The sequence below is a fragment of the Danio aesculapii genome, chromosome 6 (genome assembly GCF_903798145.1).
Source record: "Danio aesculapii chromosome 6, fDanAes4.1, whole genome shotgun sequence".
Taxonomy (NCBI): Eukaryota; Metazoa; Chordata; class Actinopteri; order Cypriniformes; family Danionidae; genus Danio; species Danio aesculapii.
The window spans coordinates 32429944-32454674 of record NC_079440.1 but is presented as its reverse complement, the minus strand read 5'-3'; the positions used below and the strand labels follow the sequence as shown (position 1 = coordinate 32454674).

At 34.6% G+C, this 24731-nt stretch overlaps 1 protein-coding gene across 11 annotated transcripts in view; it reads left to right on the top strand.

Annotated features, from left to right (window-relative positions):
* lrrc7 (leucine rich repeat containing 7) overlaps positions 1–24731 on the top strand; it is a 191457-nt gene that overhangs the window by 90558 nt on the left and 76168 nt on the right. For all 11 annotated transcript variants that reach the window (XM_056459998.1, XM_056459997.1, XM_056460005.1 and 8 more), the window contains exons 2-6: positions 13182–13384; positions 20274–20391; positions 20506–20584; positions 22496–22585; positions 24053–24109. In XM_056459998.1, the coding sequence (XP_056315973.1) occupies positions 13196–13384; positions 20274–20391; positions 20506–20584; positions 22496–22585; positions 24053–24109 (533 nt within the window). In that variant the 5' untranslated portion in view covers positions 13182–13195. The remainder of the gene's footprint in view (positions 1–13181; positions 13385–20273; positions 20392–20505; positions 20585–22495; positions 22586–24052; positions 24110–24731) is intronic.

The window sequence follows — 24731 nt, the reverse complement described above, 5'->3', positions numbered from 1 at the left end:
GTGCTCTTATTTGCCGATTTGTGGCTGATTTGTATTCACAGCAAACTGGCAAACACATGAAACAGTAGATGATAACAGTAATTAATTAATCTAATGTAGCAATCAAGCCAACATTTTATCCTAAGAAATAATAATTCCAATAATGAGAGAAAGGTGGTTTAGATGAAAAAAATTTAATAAAATCAACCCTAATCTAAATGAGGGATAACTATACACTCATGTCATGGTTCAATAAAATCATAATACTGTGCTCACGATACTGTACTACAAAAATACTTTGAAACTAATGTAAATAGTTTATTATTTATAGTTATTTATAAATAGTTTATTACAGTATTATTACTACATTTAAGAAAATTGATTTAAAACATAAATTAAATTAAAAATAAAAATGTATGTAGATTAAAATGCTAAATTTAGTATGGATTTGAAAAGGATTGGTCCTGATTGCCATTGCACAGGGAAACAGTGACACCAAGAATAAAAATATTCATGATGTGCATTGTAAATCTATCATATTAAGGACTTGATTGATAATTTTTATGATGCTTTTATGGCCTTTTTATTTTTTAATCTTTAGGGGAATGGACTTTAAATGAAGGAACTGGAAGCTAAGTTTAAAATAAATCTTCATTTGTGTTTTGGAGAAGAACTAAGAGCCTTGTAGATTTCAATTGCCATGCTATACCATGATTACATGATGACAGAATTTATGTGTTTGGGTACATTTTACCGTATAAAACAGTGAACTAAATGTCGGATTTTTTTTTTTTAAATTCTATTGCGAATGATATTTTTTACATCAATATATTTTCAATATGTTTATCCTGAAATTAACTGTAGACATATATATTATATTATATACATCGAATTAACTGTATATAATGATTTGATTTTTCCTGCTAAATATATTTCTTAAGGACCTGTTGACATGAAATGAACCCAGATTTGGTAAGAACCCAAACAATCAAAACATACAAATAAACAAAAAATAAAAATAAAAAAATCTGGAAAATGTGTTAAGTGCATTAACAATGGAATGACACAATGAGAAATTACAGAACTACTGAAATGTATTTAAAGACTTTTTTGATCATGACAGCTTCAAGATGCATGCCTTTTGTATGGAGAATGAAGTGGCATACATTGCTCAGGTGTGATTTATTTCCCATACATCAACAAAGTCTAAAAATCGTTTCATGGGATCATTGTGTTGCTGAAATGCCCATGTTGGTTTCATCTTCATCATCAGGTATTGTAGGTGTTGGGACTGAAACAGCTAATAATAATTTACACTGATGAAGGTCAGGATTGCTTTCTAAATATTGAGAAATTTCAGCTGCTGTTTGGACTTTCCATGCATTTTACACCTCCCTTGCTTTATGCGTTCATAACGTTTTTCCTGTGTCATTTCATTCTATTGCACATAACTATCTAAATTAATTAGTTTTGTTTTCCTTATATGGATTACTTTTGTTATTATCAACATCTGGTGAAAACTGCAAGTCAAAATCACCCTTATTAATACGTTTTCTAAGAAAAATTATGACGTGTTCAATACTTATCTTACACTACATAGTGCTCTGGAACCAGTTGCTATACTTCAATAATGAATATAAATTAATTAAATTTAAATCATGTTTCTTAAAATATATGCTGCTGTATTTTACCTTCTGAAAGCTCATGAATAAAATAGGATATGCTTTCACCGGCCAGTTATTCAAATAAGAAAATTTTACATCTTTGTAGCGTAACATCTTACTCAGAAGGGAATACAACAAATATCTTTACTCTGAATGCAGATATAAACTGTAAAAGTAAACAACCATTCAAAGGTTTGGAGTTGTTTCTGAAAGAAGCTGTTTATACTTGACTAAATAAATGCATATACCGTAAAACACTATACTTCAGGTTAAATATATATATATATACACACACACACATGCACACACACACGCACGCACGCACGCACGCACGCACGCACGCACGCACGCACACACGCACGCACACACACACACACACACACACGTGTATATATATATATATATATATATATATATATATATATATATATATATATACTGTGCTATGCATCTTACTATGCATCTTATACTATGCATACCTTATTGTGCCAACAACCAACAACTACTGTATAATTTGTGATTACATTTTCCTTAACTCCTCATTTGGATGATGCTAATCTGTCTTGATTGGTCCAATGACCCAGACTGCTGTGATTGGTTGACTGCATCCAGGGCTTGTTGGAAAATGCCTAACACGGCCTGTAATCGGGAGGCAAGCAGTCCCGGGGTACAGTATGTGCGAGCCCCATACAGGAACATATTGATAAAGCACTGCAGTTTCTACACTAGTGTAATTGCTCTATTCTTCATCATAACTCCAAGTAATAACAACGACAAAAATTCAATATTAATTGACGCAGCATTAGTAACCACTTTGTTACAGTTACAACTATTTTGAACTTTGACTGCAGCTTGTGAGCAAGCTCATCGAAGGTTCATTCTGCTGTATAAGAGTAGCATTTTCAATCCATTGAAATCAATGCATTTCATAGCACAGAGCTTTCTGTGTCTGGTTTGAAACCTGCTTTAGCTGACTAACTAGAGATCTAAAAGCTGAACGAAGCAAACACAACCCACACAACTACATATTTTGTATGTTAAAGAGAAATAAGGCAACCATTTTAGTCATTTCCCAAACAGGCTTGTCTTGAGTGGGCTGTAAATATACTTGGGCGGTATATTAACAGCCGCCCAAGTATATTTAGTGACATGTTTTTTTACTATTATTATCATCCTTTTACACTTTTTTGTATCTACCCAATAAAAACATACATCCGAGAGCGATTAAGTAGTGGAAAATCTTCTCTCTTTTATCCATGTCATACTGCTGTGTGTGTGAGACAGTCTCACACTCTCTGCAGACCCACATCTTTTTGTGTCTGGCCGGAGTTTCAAAATCTACTAAAATGTCCGGGATTTGGTTTTGCTTTCGTTTTATAAGCTGTCATTAATTTTATGCACACAGCCATGAGAGCATTATTAAGATATTAAAAAAAATAATTTCTTTAATCTAAACAACTAAAAACTGCACTAAACACTTGGAGAGGACGAAATTGGCTGCAGAGCAATTGTACACCATTAGAAATGGGTAATCAACTAATATAATTTAAATAATCTACATGTTTTATTGTTGTAATTATTATGATTTTTAGAGATATTGTCTGTTTTTTTTTCTTTTTTTTCTGTCATTTATTATCATTTGCTGTATATTTTATTAATTTGATGATGTCAATATATTACATATTTTATACATCTAAAATACTTTAATAGCATTTATAAGAGAAGTAACATAAAAAAGAGAAATTGTGGATTTGTTTTTTATTTATTCCTAATTTTTTTTTTTACTTTAACCCATTGAAAAGAAATGAGGTTTAAAACAGAAAATAATAATAATAATAGTGTTAAAAATCAAGTTATGTTTTATTTTATCACATGTTGTTGTCTATTTATGTGATGTGGGTTAAAGGTGTGTTTCAATCCGGCCACCTCCGCAAACATATTTCAAACCTGTGGGAAGCACTGTTGTGATTTGGAGGAAGAAGAAGCTGGTATAAATAAACAATACTGACAAAGTACATTTAGTCTTTGTTACTGATCATTCTTTTTGTAACAATCCCAGATTTTAAGTTGCTGTAACTGTAACGACAGGAACACAGCACAAGTTTGGGGGGCTATATTGTGGTATTGTTGTGAAAATCACCTTTAATCATTGATTTCTCACTGCCTCGTACTTATGCAGTAAAATGATTTTCCCTCACAGCATTTTCGGGTCATAATGCAATGCCATCCCACACAATCCACTACAGTGTTTGCATATGTGCATAAAGTAATGACTTCAAGTCAACTCTTTCATTTTGAGAGTCAAGAACGTCATGCTTATAGCACTTTTAGATTTAAAACTCAACTAGATGTTTTCATTCACTTACTAGAGCTGTGTTACACACTGCAAAAACTCCTTAATAGGCATGGGACGATAATGGTTTTCAAGGTATACCGCGGTTTGGAAAAGTCAAGGTTTTAAAATTTTCTGTAATACCATTCCTAAGGTATGTGTACGATTTTTTTAAATTAATTAATTTATTTTTTGTTTTTTTAGGACAACAGTATCTTCAACAGAAAAATATCCAAGATTAAATTGTAAAGAAATCTGTGTTTTTGAAACTAATGAGGACAGCAGAAGGCAAGAATAAGAATTAATCAGCCTGATATGTTTACTGCTTCAAAAATATAATAAATATTTCAAAAAATTAAATATATTGTTTTCAAAGGGGAAAAAAGTTTTCATTTTTTACCCAGACATAAAGAAAATATTTTAGAGCAGTGAGCACAATACCTTGAAACCATGATATTTTTATCCAAGGTTATCATACCGTCAGAGTCTTATACCGGCCCATGCCTACTCCTTAATGGGGGCACTTTAAGAAACATTCATTCATTCATTTCTTTTCAGCTTAGTCCCTACTTTAAGAAACAATTCTTATTTTTATTATCAATGTTGAAACCAGTTGTGCTGCTAAAATGTGAAAGTCTATGACAAAGTCTACGCATAAAACTATACAATAGTTCTATAGAAATAAAGAGATTTCTTTATTTGACTTAAAACGTTTTTTTTTTTTTTCAGGATTATTTGGTGAATATGAATATGAAAATGCGTGTACTGCCACTTTTGATCACTTCAACTCAATTCCAATTTCTTCCTTAAAAAGTACAACCCTTAACATTTGAAGTGTAGTGTATTATTTTGACAGAGCCATTAGTCCTCTCTATACTTTACCCTTGTCTGAATGTCTCATGCATGGAAGTTGAATATGCATGTTTTGAGTGTATTATATAATGAGAAAATTCATTTCCAATTCACTTCAGTTTTTTTTTATTATGTAAACTCATTATCATTTAGCTGCAGCGATGGCTGTAATGGCACCTTGGCAGTATCTTTCCTCAAGATCCAAAATAAGCTCATCGAAGAGCTGCACAAATGGTTAGGGTTTATGTACTAGTGAATCAGATGAATGTTATCTGAGATTTTTATTTTCTTGTGGTTGAACATGACTTTATCTTATCAGTACCAATCATCTCTCTCTCTCCAAGCACAGCTACTAAAAGAAAAAAAAGGCTGTTATCTGGATCCATTGTTTCACTATCTCACAATCCCTGAGGAAGTGCTGTTGTTTCTCTATTCAGATGGTGGCTGACAGTTTTTGGCATGTGCCGGTCATTTAGATGGAAGGATGTTGCATCTTAAGCCTGTAAGGAGGTCTGATAAAGCAGATACAGCGGGCTAAAATTGTTGCAACACAGGCTCATTGTGAAAACGTGCCCCTGTATACATTTCTGGAGAGCGCGAATTATATAGCAAGAGCTACGTATAACCACTTACCTCCATGTGGACAGCTTTCCCACTGTTACCAGTTTGCCTAGTAGCTTGCCATGTACATCGGTGGACTTGAGACGCAGAGAGGAGTTGACTGCGATGACAGGGTTTGAGTACGGTAAAGAACAGTTGCAAAAAGCAAGTAAAACAAAAGGCAAAAAAATTAAATAAAGAAGGTAAATAACATGGGGAGGATGTGGTAAGATCTGAAAACATGGTCAGGTGGCCACAAGGGCTTTTTTATTTTATTGCTTTTGAAAACACTGTCGGTTGGGTTTAGGAAAGGCGGTGGGTGGGTCAATCTGTGCTTTTGAAAACACTATCAGTTGGGTTTAGGGAAGGTGGTGGGTAGGGGTATTGGTCGGTCGGTTAGTCAGTCCGTTGTCTGCGGCCTCTGGTGTATTTATGCAAAAAGAGGAGGTGCGAATGACACTCATGAGAGAAATTAGAGGTCTGAAAAGTATACAAAGTGGTCTCTGGTGGATTTGGGAAAACAAAAATTGCCTAGGACGTACCTCCTGGGACGTATTTCGTGTTCTTCAGAAATGTATACACGGGTACATATCCATAATGAGCCTGGGTTGAATTATATTGTGTTTTTGTAGGGAAGTTATAAATTATGGCCCCTTGCTCAAAATGGAAGCTGCTCTGAAACTCTTCCTTCTTCTTGCATTATTCTTGCCTGTCAGTTTAGTTACTCTGCTACCCTCATAATGTCTATTTTATTTTATTTTATTTTCTTTGCTTTTGTTTTTTATTTATTTCATTTTATTTTTTTATTTTTTTATTTTCATGCATTCATTTATTTTATTTTCGGCTTAGTCCATTTAATAATCTGGGGTTGCCACAGTGGAATGAATCGCCAACTTATCCAGCATATGTTTTACGCAGTGGATACTCTTCCAGCCGCAACCCATCACTGGGAAACATCCACACACACTCATTCACACACATACACTACGGTCAATTTTAGCTTACCCAATTCACCTGCACCACATGTCTTTGGACTTGTGGGGGAAACCGGAGCACCTAGAGAACATGCAAACTCCACACAGAAATGCCAACTGACCCATCTGAGGCTCAAACCAAATAATTGTATTTTTAAATTATTTTATTTTATTTTATTTTATTTTATTTTATTTTATTTTATTTTATTTTATTTTATTTTATTTTATTTTATTTTATTTTATTTTATTTTATTTTATTTTATTTTATTTTATTTATACAGTGCCATGTGCCAAATTAAAATTTCTAAATTATTTTTGTAGGATCAGATAACACATTCACATTATATAAAATATATTTTACATTTAATTAATGCTTCACTATTTTAAATTTCTATTCCATTTTTAAATCTAATAAATGCAGCTTTGATGAGCAGAAAAGATATAATATGATCATTTTAAATTTTGTGTTCAGTTTCATATGTATGGATGACAGATATGCAGTTTATTATTTGACTTTTGTGTAAAGGACTGTTTATACCAATGTCTATGTTATGTTATGTTATGTTATGTTATGTTATGTGATGTTATGTGATGTGATGTGATGTTATGTTATGTTATGTTATGTTATGTTATGTTATGTTATGTGATGTGATGTGATGTGATGTGATGTGATGTGATGTGATGTGATGTTATGTTATGTTATGTGATGTGATGTGATGTGATGTGATGTGATGTGATGTTATGTTATGTTATGTTATGTCTATGTTATGTTATGTTATGTTATGTTATGTTATGTTATGTCTATGTCTATGTCTGTGTTGTGTTGTGTTGTGTTGTGTTGTGTTGTGTTGTGTTGTGTTGTGTTGTGTTGTGTTGTGTTGTGTTGTGTTGTGTTGTGTTGTGTTGTGTTGTGTTGTGTTGTGTTGTGTTGTGTTATGTTGTGTTGTGTTGTGTTGTGTTGTGTCTATGTTATGTTATGTTATGTTATGTGTATGTTATGTTATGTTATGTTATGTTATGTTATGTCTATGTTATGTTTTGTTATGTTATGTTATGTCTATGTTATGTCTATGTCTATGTTATGTTATGTTATGTCTATGTTATGTTATGTTATGTCTATGTTATGTCTATGTTGTGTTATGTTATGTTATGTTATGTTATGTTATGTCTATGTTATGTCTATGTTATGTCTATGTTATGTTATGTTATGTTATGTTATGTCTATGTCTATGTTATGTTATGTTATGTTATGTTATGTTATGTTATGTTATGTTATGTTATGTTATGTTATGTTATGTTATGTTATGTTATGTTATGTTATGTTTTGTCTATGTTATGTCTATGTTATGTTTTGTTATGTTATGTCTATGTTATGTCTATGTTATGTCTATGTTATGTTATGTTATGTTATGTTATGTTATGTTATGTTATGTTATGTTATGTTATGTTATGTTATGTTATGTTATGTTATGTTGTTATGATTATGTTATGTTATGTTATGCTGCGCGATATTGACAAAATCTAACATTGCCATATTTGTTTTGCTGCGATATATATTGCAATATGAATATAAATAACTATATTTTGACTTTATTAGTTTTGATCGACTGGGATGATCAAGTCATTGTTATACATTGCATCTGCATAAATTATAATAAATTACAAGTAAAAATAAATAAATAAACCACTTTGTTTTTGGGGGGGAGTCTAACAGTATTCAAGTACAAAAATGTAACTATCATAGGTAAATTAACATGGTCATCATTGTGTGAATAATAATATAACAATAATTTCTTTATCTTTTAATCTTTACCAAATAATCAAATTCTGCGGTGTGACTATTGCAGATACACACATTGCAATATTGATGCTCAAACGATATATTGTTCAGCTCTATTATATGTTATGTTATGTTATGTCATGTCATGTCTCATTACATTACATTACGTTACGTTTTGTTATGTTATGTTATGTTTTTGTTTTTCAAAATTAACATGAATTTTATGTCCATTTAAAAACATAAATGTTAGATTTAGCACCAAATATAATACTTTACGCAGCTGCATAATATTTAAAACATTGAATTTCCACTCTCCCACACAAACTCTTACTGAAATATTAATCTCCAGAATCCTCAGTGTAGTCGCTCATCTCAAGCCGCTGCTTTTCTTTGTTGAACGGCGGATATTTTAATTATCAGTGAAACATTTGCATTTGCAAGAGACAAAAGCACTCAGCATTAGCACGGCGTGTCTTTCATTTCAGACATTACTCCCTAATGTCCTCTCAAACATTGTTTTAGCAGCGTGGTTCCGTCCCTGAAGAACATTTCGATGCCTGGCGCATCTCTTCACTCTCTTTTTTGGCTCCATACCAGGATGGAGGCAGTACGGAAGTATCTCGTCACAGTTGATTGATATAAGCAATTTTGTGTTATACTGCTTCCATCTTCCCTGACTGATATTTGCGATTGGTTTCTCCTATGGGTGTTCAATGAGCTTTCATGATCAGCTAAATCAGATAAATTGCTTTGATTCATGACACTACTTGCTGTTAATTGCACACTAACACCTCTGAAGAACAGCACTCAGTCTTTGTCGTATAGGGCAGATTTATGCCACCCTGTGTTGCTTGATTCATGATTTATATTCAGAGGAAGAGGCATATAACAGTGTTCTCAACTGCACCCTCCCCCCTATTTTTCATTTAAAATACTTACAACCCCTCCTGCCTTAAAAACCTAGCAGACCATTTTTAACCAACACAGTTTCATTGGAAATATGTGCTTCAGTTTACATTTTTATGTAACCGTAAAAATGTACATATGACTGCAATTTCTAGGTAACATGAGGTTTGGGAGCATGACGACAACAACTTGTGTTCATTTTCACAATAATGATATTTTATTAATGATACTTGTGATACACAGTAATCAGGTTAGAGTGCGGAGAAGCTGTTTGACAAAAGAAATAAAAGCAATGCAAAATCAAGGTAAACGACTTGATTGCAGTGCAGTTTTCTCTTGCGTTGGCTTTTGAAAACACTATTGGTTGGTTTTAGAGAGGGAATTAGGCCAGTGGTTTGCTGGTTTAGCTGATTTGACAAGCCCTGCCTTCTTGTGGGTGTGTACAAGAAAGATGTGTATCTGAAACATAGAACAAAACATACCAAGTAATTGTTTTCCAACCCTGTTCCTGGAGGCACACCAACAGTGCATATTTTGGATGTCTCCCTTATTCAGACCCATTCATTTCAGGTTTTGGAGTCTCTTCTAATGTTCTGATGAGTTGATTCAGGTGTGTTTGATTAGGGAGAGGTTGAAAATGTGTAGTGTTGGTGTGCTTTTAGGAATAGGTTTGGGAAACACTGTTGTCAAGTAACGCATTTCAGATTCAGAAAAATAGGAAAAAAAATATATAGCTTTTATGAAACATAAAAGAGGGGGGGGTGTAGTTATTGCATTATTATAATCAAAGTAAATTATATTGAGCATTTAAGTGAAAATGTCTTAGCAGGCTGTTGATTGTCTGATTTTTAAATTAGTTTTGACAAAACTTTAAAATATTTTCTTTTTTCCATATAGAAACATTTCTGCCCAGCAACAACTTGAACATAACAAAAAATATTAAAACAGTAACTCTTCTTTTAGTTATAGCTTACTTGACAATTATTTTGAGTGTTGATTTCAATAGAAATCTGCCCAGCAAAAGCATGCATACTGCAAAAGCAGCAGCACAAAGAATGTTACAGAACACACAGTAATTGAAATTCATAGACTATTTTTACAAGCTGAGATGCAAGAAATAGCTGGTCTGTTACTATGGTCAGTTATCAAATATAGATTTGAACAGCCATTGCTTTTGAGCAGCTAGTATTCCAGAGAGTGTAAGCTAAAATAATGATAGTCTATGGTTCATGGATAATGAAAAGCTCAACCTTAACCTGACTAAAATACAAAGGTCCAGACAATTTCCTTTTGGTGCCAATTATAGAGACAATTTAGTGCTTGGCAATTTGTTTTACAATATTCAGCGTTTATAAACTATGGCAGTTATTATACTGTAGAAGGATATTTGTCAGAAGTTTTGACAAGTATGTTTTTATTAAATTATATTTATTTATAATCATTTGCAATCTATATTATTTCTCAGAAATTTGAAACTTACGTGATTATTTTCATGCATTAGTTATTTATGCTTTTTAGCTAATAATTATTTGAGTTTTCTAATCATCTTAAAAAAGTTTCATAACACTTACTGTTTGGTCACTTAAAAAAATGTTGAGTTCACAAACTATTTTTACAAACTGAGATTATAAAAATTGCACCAGTTTTACATACTTGAATTAGTCGGTACAGTACTATGGGTATAACGGATCATGGTTGATCCGTACAGATCACAACCCACAGTTCGGAAAGCACGTGATCCGAGGATTAATAACTTTTTCTGAACTTGTTGGTTAATCCAACATTAATAAAAATTGCTGTAAGATTCATCATTCAAATCACATGTATTAAAGCATTTTTGCTTCCCTGTAAAATATAATGATGATGGAAAAAGTTGTTGTGGGACCTACCTAAATGCTTTCTTAGGTTATTAATTAAAGCTGTTTTCTGTCACTGTTTGTTTAGCCTGCATTAATGCATTCAGTGTAAAGCTGCACAATTAAACATTAAAAGATCGTGATCTCAGTTCAAACATGCGCAATAAATTCTAATGATTTGCATACGTTTATTATTCTTTCGAAGCGCTGCATTCAAATATGCGTTTGATCGAGAGAGATTCAGCTTTTACACTTTTTCAATTAGTTACAAACAATTTAATAACACAGAAGTACTGGGAGAACAGTTTAAAGTTCAGATACAAACACTGATGTTTATAGTAAAGGTTAAAATGACTGTTTAATGGAACTTGACACTGGTGAATGTTGTCGCAATTACATTTTGTAACCAACGGGTGGCGACAAACAACCATCAAAATTATGTCACTGAATAGGTTTTTAAAAGTGATCCGGCTTTAATGAAACATTAAGTTTTATGTGTGAATTATTGAATCATTACTTGAAAATATGTTGTAGAAGATGTTAGATTTCTATATTTAGCATTATCAGCAACAGCAGCAAAGATCATTTTTTGTATTGAATATTTTCCTTTTTTTTCAGCTGGTTCTTTCTTGATTTGTACTTTTCTTAAAATTCCAGCTTCTAAGTTCTGTTTGTTAAAACCAATGGTTTAATGGACAGTAATATTTTTGTGTAAATGGAAAGCAAATGACATTGTCTCCTCCATTTTTTGCTGATCTTAAAAATGGTCCGATCCGTGACTCAAAAACCATAGTGTGATCCGAACCGTGAGATTTGCGATCCGTTACACCACTAGTAGGTACAATAAATATTCCGGTAGTGTAGAGTATATACTATACTGAATACCTTTTCTACGTGTTTTTTTTTTAGAGTGTCCTAAAAATAATAAAAAATAACAAAGTTTTGCTACAAGTTTTGTCATTAAATGAAATATAATTGACATAAGCAATGAAAATGCAGAATCACTTAAACACAGCTTGGATTTTATTCACCGTCCCTTACCAAATTTTTTCCTTTTTTACATTCACAAATTTTACAAAAGTACAATGCATAAATTCAACAGTTCTGTATGAATCATTGTAGAGAAGCAGAGTTTAATTAAGTAATTGTTAACAAAGTAATTGTTTTTTGTTTTTGTTTTTGTTGTTGTACACACATTTTGCAGAATAATTCTATTCTTTAACATAAGAAGACTACATTTATTTAGACAATTGCACGTTTAAGAAAAAAAAACTAGTTCATGACAATATATGGTATAAATTAAGAGAACAAAGTAATTATAAATATTTTTTGTTATTCAGATATTTTGCATAATAATTCCATTTCTCAACTAAAGAAGAATATATTTATCTGACAACTAAGAAACAATGAAATATTTTAGAAAATTATTGTCAATATATGTATGAAATATGGGGTCATTACTTTGAAACATTTTGATACGTATGTTGCTGAATATTTAAGTGTTTTTTTAACAAATTTAAAAGGTCCTCGAGTTTGACTTGAATGTAGAGTATTTAGTTTAATCTATAACTAAGAGTATTTAGTTTAATCTATCCATTGGGATGTATGTGGATTTTTAGTATTGAGTCAAGTAAATTACTCTTGAGTAGGAGTCAGGGTGGCGCAGTGGGTAGCATGATCACCTCACAGCTAGGAGGTCGCTGGTTTGAGCCCCGGCTGGGTCAGTTGGCATTTCTGTGTAAAGTTTGTGTGTTCTTCCCATGTTCGTGTGGTTCTCCTCTGGGTGCTCCGGTTTCCCTCACAGTCCAAAAACTTGCGCTACAGGTGAATTGAATAGTGTATGTGTGTGTGAATGAGAGTGTGTGGGTGATTCCCGGTGTTGGGTTGCGGCTGGAAGGGCATCTGCTGCGTAAAACATGTGCTGGATAAGTTGGTGGGTTATTCTGCTGTGGCGACCCCTGATTACTAAAGGGACTAAGCTCTTGAGTAACTAATGAATTTTTCAGACAAAGTAAGACAAGAAAGAATTTAAATAAAATTATAATGATGTAATTAGTAAATATTAATGAATTACTTTTTTGAAATAACACCCCACACTGGTCTTACTAAACACTCTTTTAGTACACACTCACATTATGGGTTGTATATCAGGATAGTGACAAACGATCATATAAGTCTGAAGACATGTTGGTTGTTCTGTAATAAACTGACCTGCTCTTGTCCTCTGTCCTCCTGCAGTGCAGTGTCTGGAGATGACGACTAAGAGGAAGATCATCGGCCGCCTGGTGCCCTGTCGATGTTTCCGGGGGGAGGAGGAGGTCATCTCAGTGCTGGATTATTCCCACTGTAGCCTGCAGCAGGTCCCCAAGGAGATCTTCAGCTTCGAGCGCACGCTGGAGGAGCTTTACCTGGACGCCAACCAGATTGAGGAGCTGCCTAAGGTGAGATGTCAAGTGTCAGTTTAAACATGCATTTTATTTGCCTATACAATCAGTGCTCTATAATGTTACTGCAAACAAATTGTGCAAGAAATTATGATTATTAATGTGCATGCTTGCATATTGAACAATAAAAATGTTCCATATATTAAAGATGAACAGGCTTTGTTTTTAATGTGTTTATCAGCAAAATGATACAGTATGAGCACCATGGACAGCTCCAGTAATGTGTGCAAAGCAATGTAAAGGCCAATGTAAAGGCTTATGACTAGTGTCAGACTAAAATGTAAGTCACCTAAAAGAAATGTGCACTGATCTTAAAATAAATCAGTGCCTTGGTTTTGTTTTGAGAGGGACACCAGCAATGTTTTTTTCTAAGGCACATTTGTAAAAAAAAAAAAAAAAAAAAAATACACAAATGTCCTAATTGGACTACGTCCTAATCCTGGCTTAGTCAAAGTCCTGTTTGTGAAATCAGGCCTGAGTGTGATGTGATAATGTGGGGTGAATCGCCAACAAACTGCTATTGATTGCAACAATACATTTTTTAGGAGCCTGCCCACCATTTAGGTGCATTTTAAAAGTGCTTTTAGGTGCTTTTTTCTAAGCCATTGTGTAGTATAAATAATGTAAGTAGTGTATTTATTTTCAAAATTGAAAACTGAAATCCAAATTTACATTGTTTATTTTGTTAGCGCACATTGCTATTATTTAGGTGAACAATTAATCCGAGCAAGTTGTTTCACTGGAAAAAATATATTTTTTGGTAATCTTCTATCAAAGTCCAACTCTGTTGATGTAAATTTGGTGGTTTTAAGCACAATATTTTTATTCACACCCCTCTTACCATTAGTTTTCTGATTCAAGGAGGGTCAAAAAGAAAATCCAGCACCCTACTCAATATTGTTTCAATTGGAAATATTAGTAAACATACTAAAATAAAAGTCTTAGCAACTTCTGGTTCATGCAGACTTTAAGAGCTGGATGATGTATTTATTGAGCTGATAAAAAGAAGAGAGGAATGTTGAATACTTAATGCACTTAACTGGGATGTAGGGATGCACCGAGACCAGTATCTGGTCAATACTTGGTGAAAAAACTCATAGTCGTATCGTACATGAAATGCCGAAACAACGCACTGATACCACTCAACAGTATTCCACTATGTGGATGTGATTTGTTGTCCTACCTGACTACAATGTCTTCATGTATTAATTAATGTGCTATATAGTTCTTATAAACAATCTGTTTATAAAATACATTATTAACGAATCTAGAGGTATAAGCTACTGAAGAATAAATCGAATATCTATTGATCTTATTCACCTGTGATTCACTCAAAGTTAAACAACAGGTAGCCTACTTTTTGAATACCTGACCCGCAGATTAAAGGCTGGACTCGTGAATATAACAAAGAGCTGTGCGTTACTGGGTTCTTGCATCCTTGATATGCAATGTCATGAGAGTGACTCCATAAAGTAAAACGTTAACTGCACACACTTGATTATGTAAAATGTAAAATAAGTCATGGTTGTGTGTCAGCGCAAGGATAACTTATCCTTTAAATGTCCTTAATCGGTAATTGATAAGGTTTATCATTTACAGGGTTGTCAACAATGTGTGTATTTTTTGGCTTGGAATAGCTAGATTTTTGTGTTCATCCTTGCCACAGGCAAAAAAAAAAAACTTCCTTTCAAATTAATTGCACTTTCATAAATCTATGAAGTAACGGAATCGGTACTCGGTATCAGTGAATACACAAATTAAAATACTCGCACTCAGGTCGGTTTGTTAATAAAGTGGTATCGGTTCATCACTAGTGCTAAGCTTGGATTGCTTTATTTATTTTGGGTTGTGCAAGCAAAATTCTCCAACAGTGACGATTACGTCGCCTCACGAATGTGTGGTACTCATATGTAGTATTTGTTAGTCTGATGATATATTTCATTAATTATCCAGCCTGATCGCACTGAGAAGCATAACTATTTTACGTTTTGTCAGTTTAGTGGCTAATTTGTACAGTTCAGTCGTACAAAAAGGTATGATTTTTAAAAGGAGGCATGGTAACAAACCCCACACCTAAATCCAACCGTCATTAGGGCATAAGCAAATCGTACTAAATAATACAAATGAGATCGTACAAGGCAGCATGGTGGCTCAGTGGTTGGCATTGTCGCCTCACAGCAAGAAGATCGCTGGTTCGAGTCCCAGCTGGGTCTGTTGGCGTCTCTGTGTGGAGTTTGCATGTTTTCCCAGTGTTCGTGTCGGTTTCCTCCTGGTGCTCCGGTTTCTCCCACAATCCAAAGACATGCGGTAAAAGAGAATCGGATGAACTAAATTGACCGTAGTGTATAAGTGTGTGTGAATGTGAGAGTGTATGGGTGTTTCCCAGTACTGAGTTGCGGCTGGAAGGGCATCTGCTGCATATAAAAACATATGCCGGTATATAGTTGGCGGTTTATTCTGCTGTGGCGACTCCTGATAAATAAGAAACTAAGCCAAAAGAAAATGAATGAATGAATAAGATCATACAAATTCATATAAATTAGCCACTAAATCAAAACGATATGAATTGCTGAGGGATAACATTGACTGTTAAATGTTGTATGATCTATTGTACATACAGTAGTATTTGAAAAACAGCAGGTGAGAAGCACCCAGATGACCTTCTTCTTCTGGGGAAATTATGAAGTATGAATTTATTGAATACTTTTGCTATCCCACAAGGCCACACAAGAGAATTTATAAATAGGAGGAGAGTGGCGCAACTGACGGCGGTGGGTCATATGATTATTACAAAATACTATACATATTCATAGGGCAATATGCGATTTCGGACCCACCAGTAGTCTTCCATTTGGGATGACACTAAACTCATACACTAGTTCATCCTGCCATAGCATCACAGAAATAGAATCTAATTCTAAAATAGAAACTTTGTTTGTCACCGTTGTGAAACGTTATGACAAAAGCTCAGATTAACATTAAAAATGTATCATGTGGGGTGACGCAGTAGGTAGCACTGTCGCTTTACAGCAAGAAGATCGCTGGTTCAAACCTAGGCTGGGTCAGTTGACATTTCTTTGTGGAGTTTGCATGTTCTCCTCGTGTTAGTGTGGGTTTCCTCCCCACAAGTCCAAAGAGATGCGCTACAGGTGAATTGTCAATAGTGTATGTGTGTGAATGAGTGTGTATGGATGTTTCCCAGTGATGGGTTGCAGCTGGAAGGGCATCCGCTGCGTAAAACATATGCTGGATAAATTGGCGGTTTATTCCACTGTGGTGACCCCAGATTAATAAAGGGATTAAGCCAAAAACAAAACGAATTCATTAATGTATCACGTGTTGTTAGGACATGGTGTTACAAATGTATCTCTGTTGATTTTAACCTTGTAAAGTTTGATATTACAGCAGAAACATAAACTATCTATTATGCTCCAAACTTATTATTGAGTCTTAGTTTCTCTGCAGGTCTTTGCCCCTTAACTTCTTTTCTTTTCTTTTTTTATTGTTAAAGTTTTTGTGGAATGTGCCCTTAATCAACATTTTCCGACTCCCAAGATAACAAGCACTTGAGATTCATTCTTTTCTGGACACTATTTTCATTGATGTCTACACAGATTTTCAGAACTGCATTCTGTGCTTTTATGACCCTTTTGTGGCACATTATCTAAAAACTCAAATCTAAATTGGCAGCACATTTCTGGCAGGGTGACAAAGCACAAAATTGACCCACCGGTCGAAAAAAAATCATTGCTTTTTGTGCTGCGATTGATCATGCCTTATGTTAATAGCTCCACAGGGATCTATTGTTTTGATTCATGAGCGTCTTTGCATCATCCATTTGTTGCGTTTAATCATGCTCAGTGTGAAAGGCTCTTAATGACTACAGCTATGTTTACAACTAGTGGAATATCTGTTTTGGTTTAGGATCAGATAAGAAAAATACTTTGCTGCTTGTCTCTTTTGTCTACTTTCTAGTTTCTTTGAGGAAAAAATCTATGGGCAAGTGTACAGTATAAGGGCTTTTTCTGGGCTTTCAATCTAATATTGAGAAATATGGCTGCACATTTTACATAATGGAAAATAAAATCAGCAAAAAACTATAAGCTGAATGCTGTGGGTTTGTACTAGAATCGAGATTGGTAAGAGACCTTTGAGTTTTTACATTGTGACGTGGTGGCGCAGTAGTGCTGCTGCCTCACAGCAAGAAGGTTGCTGGTTCGAGCCTCGGCTGGGTTAGTTGGCATTTCTGTGTGGAGTTTGCATGTTCTCCCCGCATTCGTGTGGGTTTCCTCCGGGTGCTCCGGTTTCCCCCACAAGTCCAAAGACATCTGGTACAGGTGAATTGGGTAAGCTAAAATTGTACATAGTGTATGTGTGTGAATGAGAGTGTATGGTGTATCCCAGCAATGGGTTGCAGCTGGAAGGGCATGCGCTGCTTAAACATATACTGGATATGTTGGTGGTTCAGTCCGCTGTGGTGACCCCAGATTAATAAAGGGACTAAGCCGAAAAGAAAATGAATGAATGAATGAATGAATGAATGAATGAATGAATGAATGAATGAATGAATGAATGAATGAGTTTTTACATTATTATTCATCTTGAAACCAAACTCAGAAAACAAAGTTTAAATTCCTATTGTGTTTAGGAATCAGGTCAGCAAACAAAATCTTCTAGCTGTTTGAATGCATTCATTCACATGAGTGTTTACATTATGAAAGCAGTCAGGTTGAATGCATTCGGACTACTTCAAGACAAGCTCAAATCACAATTTGTGAAAAATCATCTAAAATGGGCAAAGAAGGAGCTGAAAAATCTAACAGGAGCAGAACAAAACTGCAACAACTTCACAAAAGCAAATACAATATACAACAAGAATTTAGAGGGAAAAAGAGGGCTTAAATACACAGTGTAAATAATGAAGAAGGAGCAGGTGGACATAATCAATAAAACTGTAACCATGACAACAAATGAAATTGTTTAGAAACAGACGGGGGTAGCTTCAACAATAAAAAAAGTGATTTGTCAATAAACAGTATTGGATTAAATTTAGAAAAATGATTGGAAATGTAGTATTTACATCAGTGAATGAATAAGTTGAGACTACGTTGTGGTTTCAAATGGATTGTGAGCTCAAAAAGGCTGAAAGGGTGATTCACCTTATTCTTCGCGTACGAGCGGGTGCAGCCATTTGAATATTTTTGGCTCAAGACTTTGGGTCACATTCATTTGTATTAATTTTTAGATGTTAAAAACAGCTTGTTATGCTGCTTGATGTTGCAAACTCATATTTTCTTATTATATTATTCGTTTTTGTCTGTATAGTCATGAACACACTTGTTTGTAGAGCAAGTAGTTTGACCATTTTCTGCAGTTTATTATTCCTAGTTATTTCTCCAATATGCAGCTGAATCTGAAGTTCTAAAACAATCGCAAAAACAAACACACTTCAGCATTGAAGAACAAGGTCAATAGAAAAATAAGGTCAAATATTTAAAATTAGTCTAAAAATGTCACTTTCGTCTGTGTGATTTTATTGAACTCCCAGCAAGTGAGACATCGAACAAGGAATGATTTTGATACTTGCAGATTTTAAAGGGTTTGATAGTGCCCTGACAGTGTTGACAAAAAGTTGAGATATAGCGATTACGAAACCTTATAAAATATATTTTGCAAACTCTTCTTCTGTAGGGACATGTTTTTTCTAGTGTCAACAGATTTTAAGAATCTAGAAAGTATTTCAATAATTTAAGGTGTACATTTGAAAAAGTTTGTCCATCTGGTCGCCACAGAGGAATGAACCACCAACTACTCCAGCATATATTAAACTCAGTGAATGCCCTTCCAGCCGCAGTCCAGTATATGCCACAGCCATATTATCTTGCAGCCCAAAACCGGTTACTCACTGAAGCTAAGCAGGGCTGAGCCTGGTCAGGACCTGGATGGGAGACCACATGGGTAATCTAGGGTGCTGTTGGAAGTGGTGTTAATGAGGGCGCTCAACCTGCAGTCCTAATGCCCCAGTAAAAGTGAAGGGAACACTATGCTGTCAGTGGACGACGTCTTTTGGACAGGATTCTGACACAGGTTCTGACACTCTGTGGTCATGAAAAATCCCATGGCACTTCTCGTCAAGAGTAGGGGTGTAACCCAGGTCTCCTGTCTAAATCCCCTCCATAGGCCCTTACTTATCATGGCCTCCCAATCATCCCCATGCACCGAATTGGCTCTATCACTCTCTCCACTGAGCGCACTGGTGCCGTTGTCCTGTGGCTACCGTTGCATCATCCAAGTGGATGCTGCACACTGGTGGTGGTGTGGAGAGACTCCCCTCATTGATTGTGAAGCGTTTTGGGTGTATGGCCATACATATATATACACACATTACACATTACTAGGAAACACCCATACACACTCACATTCATACATTACACACAATTTAGTTCACTTATAGCATGTCTTTTGAAATGTGGGGGAAACCAGAGCACCTGCAGGAAACCTACGCCAACATGGAGAGAACATGCAAACTCCACACAGAAATGCTGGCCCAGCCGATACTCGAACCAGCAACTTGCTGTAAGGCGACAGTGCTAACCACTGAGCCAAAATGTCACCACACTGCTATAAACTTACAAACTTATAGCTTTAAAATATAGACTTTTCTCTTAATCTGGAGTTGTTAATGTGTTAATTATTGCTTAATAATGTGAAAAGCAAACAGTGGGACATACAGAATCATACTATAGGGGATCAATAAGACTGTTACTTATAAGTAGACTATTGTAGATTGATCCATCAAGGGGTAACATTTTTACAGGTGACTTGATGCATCAAAAGAAAGAACATGTTTTAACCAACCCTCTGTATTTCTGTTTTCTTTTTTCAGCAACTCTTCAACTGTCAAGCGCTCAAGAAGCTGAGCATGCCTGACAATGACCTCTCCAACCTGCCAACCACCATTGCCAGCCTTGTGAATCTGAAAGAGTTAGATATTAGTAAAAATGGTATAAACTTAACTCAATTAATTCTACATTAATTTTTTTCTTGCGCTAAACTCATTGGCAAGATTGTATATGATTGTACCCTAAAACCAATGTATCAAAATGGCTTTATTTCAGGTATTCAAGAGTTTCCTGACAACATCAAATGCTGTAAATGTCTATCAGTTGTGGAGGCCAGTGTAAATCCTATAGCCAAGTAAGTTAATCTTCTCACATTTGTTAAATCAGAAACAAAGAAAACTTCAATTAAAAGATTTTGGAAATTAAATATGAGTAAAAATAGGGACAGGATTAGTGGTATGGTTACAGTAGTTTTAAGAATGGGTTAAGGGGTAAGGCATACAGTAACTGTGTAATTATAAATTCATTTACATCAATTAATTACAGATTTAATTACAAGAAGATCATTTTTAAAATACACTCACCGGCCTCTTTATTAGGTACTCCTTACTAGTACCGGGTTGGACCCTCTTTTGTCTTCAGAACTGACTTAATCCTTTGTGGCATAGCTTCAACAAGGTACTGGAAATATTTTGGTCTACTATTTTGGCTACTTTTTCTGACTATTCCCTAGAGATGGCTTGTGCTTGGTTGTGCTTGAAAAGCACAGTAGATCAGCAGTTTCTGAAATACTCAGACCAGCCTGTCTGGCACCAACAACCATGCCACAATCAAAGTCCCTTAAATCAGCTTTCTTTCCCATTCTGATGCTCGGTTTCAACTGCAGCATATCATCTTGACCATGTCTATATGCCTAAATGCATTAAGTTGCTGCCTTGTGATTGGCTGATTAGAAATTTGCGTTAACGAGCAGTTGGACAGGTGTACCTAATAAAGTGGCCGGTGAGTGTATGTATATGTACATAAGTACTTTGTACCAAATGATTCATTTAAATGTAAGTACATGGTACTTAAGGCAACTAAACAAAGTAGGGAGCATATTTCTTTCTTTTCTACTTTCTTTCCTACTTTCTTTTGTTCTTTGGTGCTTCGGTGTGAGTAATAAAAAAAACTGCATTAACAATTATTATGAAATTTTGGTCTGGTTGAAATTTATGACCACACTATGTTATTATTATTATTTTTTCATTTTCATAATCATTTTTAGAAATAGTCTATGCTGTGAATTAAATATTTCATGGAATCCCTCAAATTTAGGATAATAATTATTAATAATGATTATCAGTATAGTGTTTTTAATCATGTAAGCAACATTTGCCCTTTTATTTGAGCACTGTTTCTACTATAAATATTAGTTGTTATCATGTAGTATAGGAATTTGCTTAATTTCTTCACACTCACTTCCACAAATGGAAGCAGTTATTTGCGCTCCTTATCTGTGTTCAAGATAAGAGTACTAATTGAACCTACTGTACATGCAATATCTAGACAACCTTTTTAATATATAATTCATCAGTAAACATGTTTTTGAATTATTATTGGGACATGTATGCATTATTATTGCATATAACAAGCAGACACCAGGCTTTAAAAATAAACCACACAACTCCACACAAAAAGAGATCAAACATCAGTCAGTGCTTTCATCCCAAGCTTAAAGCAATAGTTCACCCAAAAATATCTTACTATTTACTCACTATTTAATCACCCTCAAGTGGTTCCAAACCAGAGTTTCTTTATCTCTTGAACATCTCTTTGATGAAAGCTGAAAACCTGTAACAATTGACTCCCATAGTAGGAAAAACAAATACTTTGTCAATGGAAACAGGTTTCCAGCTTCCTTCAAACTTTTCTTCTTTGTGTTCAACAGAAGAAAGAAACTCAAACAGTAAATAGTGAGTAAATAATGACAGAATTTTCACTTTTGGGTGAACTATGCCTTTAAAATCTTTGATTCACAAATTTATGTTAAAAGATCAAACATTTCAGATCCACTGCATGGTCTCTATGAAGAGTCTCTTTTTTTCATAACATGATTAAATCAGCCCTCAAGTGACTGTTTTTACAGGGATGCTAACAGAGCCAGTAAAAGGGGTAGAGTAGAGGGATTACAGACGGCTCTCGCTGCTCTTGAAGTACTTAACGCTTATCAAATCTTAAGGGCACTGGCCTTTGAGAGGGTCTGATCAGCTCTCTGTTCCTACAGGCTCCCGGAAGGCTTCACCCAGCTTCTCAACCTGACACAGCTCTTCTTAAATGATGCCTTCCTTGAATACCTGCCTGCCAATTTTGGGAGGTAAGAGCTTCATCTTGGGGCTCTCTGTTTCTTCGCTGCTGGGGGATTGTGAAATAGCTGTTTAACACATACACAGCAGGTAAAACAAGTATCAAACGCTTCATGATTTTTTTCCCAAGGGTGCTGCTGACTTGACATTGAGTAAAAACAGTAAAAACCCAAACAATTTTTTCTTACAAATAAAAATAAAACTAATAAAGGAATTAATTTCTGTGTAATGACAATGGAAGGACAAAATGAGCAATTATTGAACTACTGAAATGCATTAAGTATTTTGTATAAAAGACTTTTTTATTCATGAGAGCGTCAAGATGCCTCTTGTATGGAGAAAGGAGCCGCATACATTGCTCAGGTGTGATTTTTTTTCCACATACATTAGCAGAATCTAAATATCTTGATTGTTTTGTAGGTCTCGTCTTAAGACTATTCAGGTCAGGTGATTGGCTGGGCCATTCTATTCTATCAATTGTTTGAGTTTCCTTGTCTGTGTTGAAGATCATTGTGCTGCATCATCTACTAATCTAGGTGTTGGGACTGAAGCAGACGATATTAATTTACATACACAAGGGGCATGTTTTCTAAAAATGCAGAGATTTCAGCAGATGTCTGAGCTTTCCATTGCTTTTTACACCTCCCTTTCTTCATGTGTTCAATGCAACTTTCCTGTTTCCCATAAACATAACTTTTAAATGAATTAGTTTTGTTTTCTTTGTATGTACAGTATATAATACATTGGTTGTTACTGATATTTGGTGAAATTTTTAAGTCAACAGCACCTTTAGATGTTTCATGAGAAAAACGTTGACGTGTTTAATACTTTTTTTTACCTGCTGTGCTTGAGTCTGAGTTTGAGTCTCAGTTTTTATAGTTGTCATTGTATCGGTTTTATTTTTAGATGTTATTTTTTTATCTAAGGAGCAGCATGGTGCTGATTCTGGAAGTAATTTGCCTAAAGCTTTCCTGAATAAATGAGTTCCTGTGGCTTGTATCGGGTTCAGTGATGAATGTTTATTTCATGTGCATTGGGGAAAAGGGGATCTATTATTACAGTTGACATTGGTCAAGGGCTGTTGAGTTTGGTTTTGATGAAGAATCTGAGGGAATTCACAAAGAACGAATTGCCTTGACAGCGCTGTGTATTTGCATGGGCTGCCTGCATTGTTATAGCATTTGATTTATTAGCTTTGCTTTATTCTCTTCTTGGTAATGACACACTTATAATTGGTACAGGTTTGAAAATTTATTGAAAGGGCACATTCATTTTGAATTAATCGCAGAACTGTTTGGATATCTGGTTAAATTCTATTCTGAATGATTAGTGAATATGTGCTTTTTTTATGCAGATACTGCAACACATCCAAATGTGGCCAAACTAGTTTAGTGCTTCTTTAGAAAAAAATATTTATAATAATAAGATGAAGATTTACATTTTTTTCAAAAATGTATGATTTGTAACCTGTTTTTCAGATTGTCAAAATTACGGATCTTGGAACTTCGTGAGAATCACCTGAAAACTATGCCAAAGTAAGTCACTTCATTGTTTTGTGTTTTCGTTTATTTTATAACTCTTAGTGTGTATTTTCAGCAGATTCGAATGTTATCACTCGATTGAATAGACATTATCAGTGGTTATCAGCTGATAGATATGGGTCAGTAGAGGCCTTCTGTGCCTAATGGTAGGCTCAGAAAGCTGTTATCATCCATACACATGGTTAATCAGCTATAGATCACATATGACTGCGGCCGGAAGTTAACAAGAATTATTTATATTATTTATTAAATTTTATGAACTTCTACCCGTACCACAGCCCTAAACCCAACCGCCACAATAATGTAAAAACAGATCTGGATCTGGAGTCTTCTCTGTTAGTGTAGCAGATTAACTATGTGGATGGATTATAACATATTATCCATTTTAATGTAAAATAATACAAACTGCTCAAATGTTATAGAGAAAATTTGATCCATATTGTTAAACTTTTTAATCTAATAGAGTTGACAATTTTGCAAAGATGCTAACCTCAAACCAGATACCACATGGCATGTCTAAATCTAAATTTTATGCATTAAAAAGCAAATGTATAAAATTGAATGAGAGGTTCACTGAAATTTCACAGTAGCAGAGCTGAGAAATAATGAATCTATT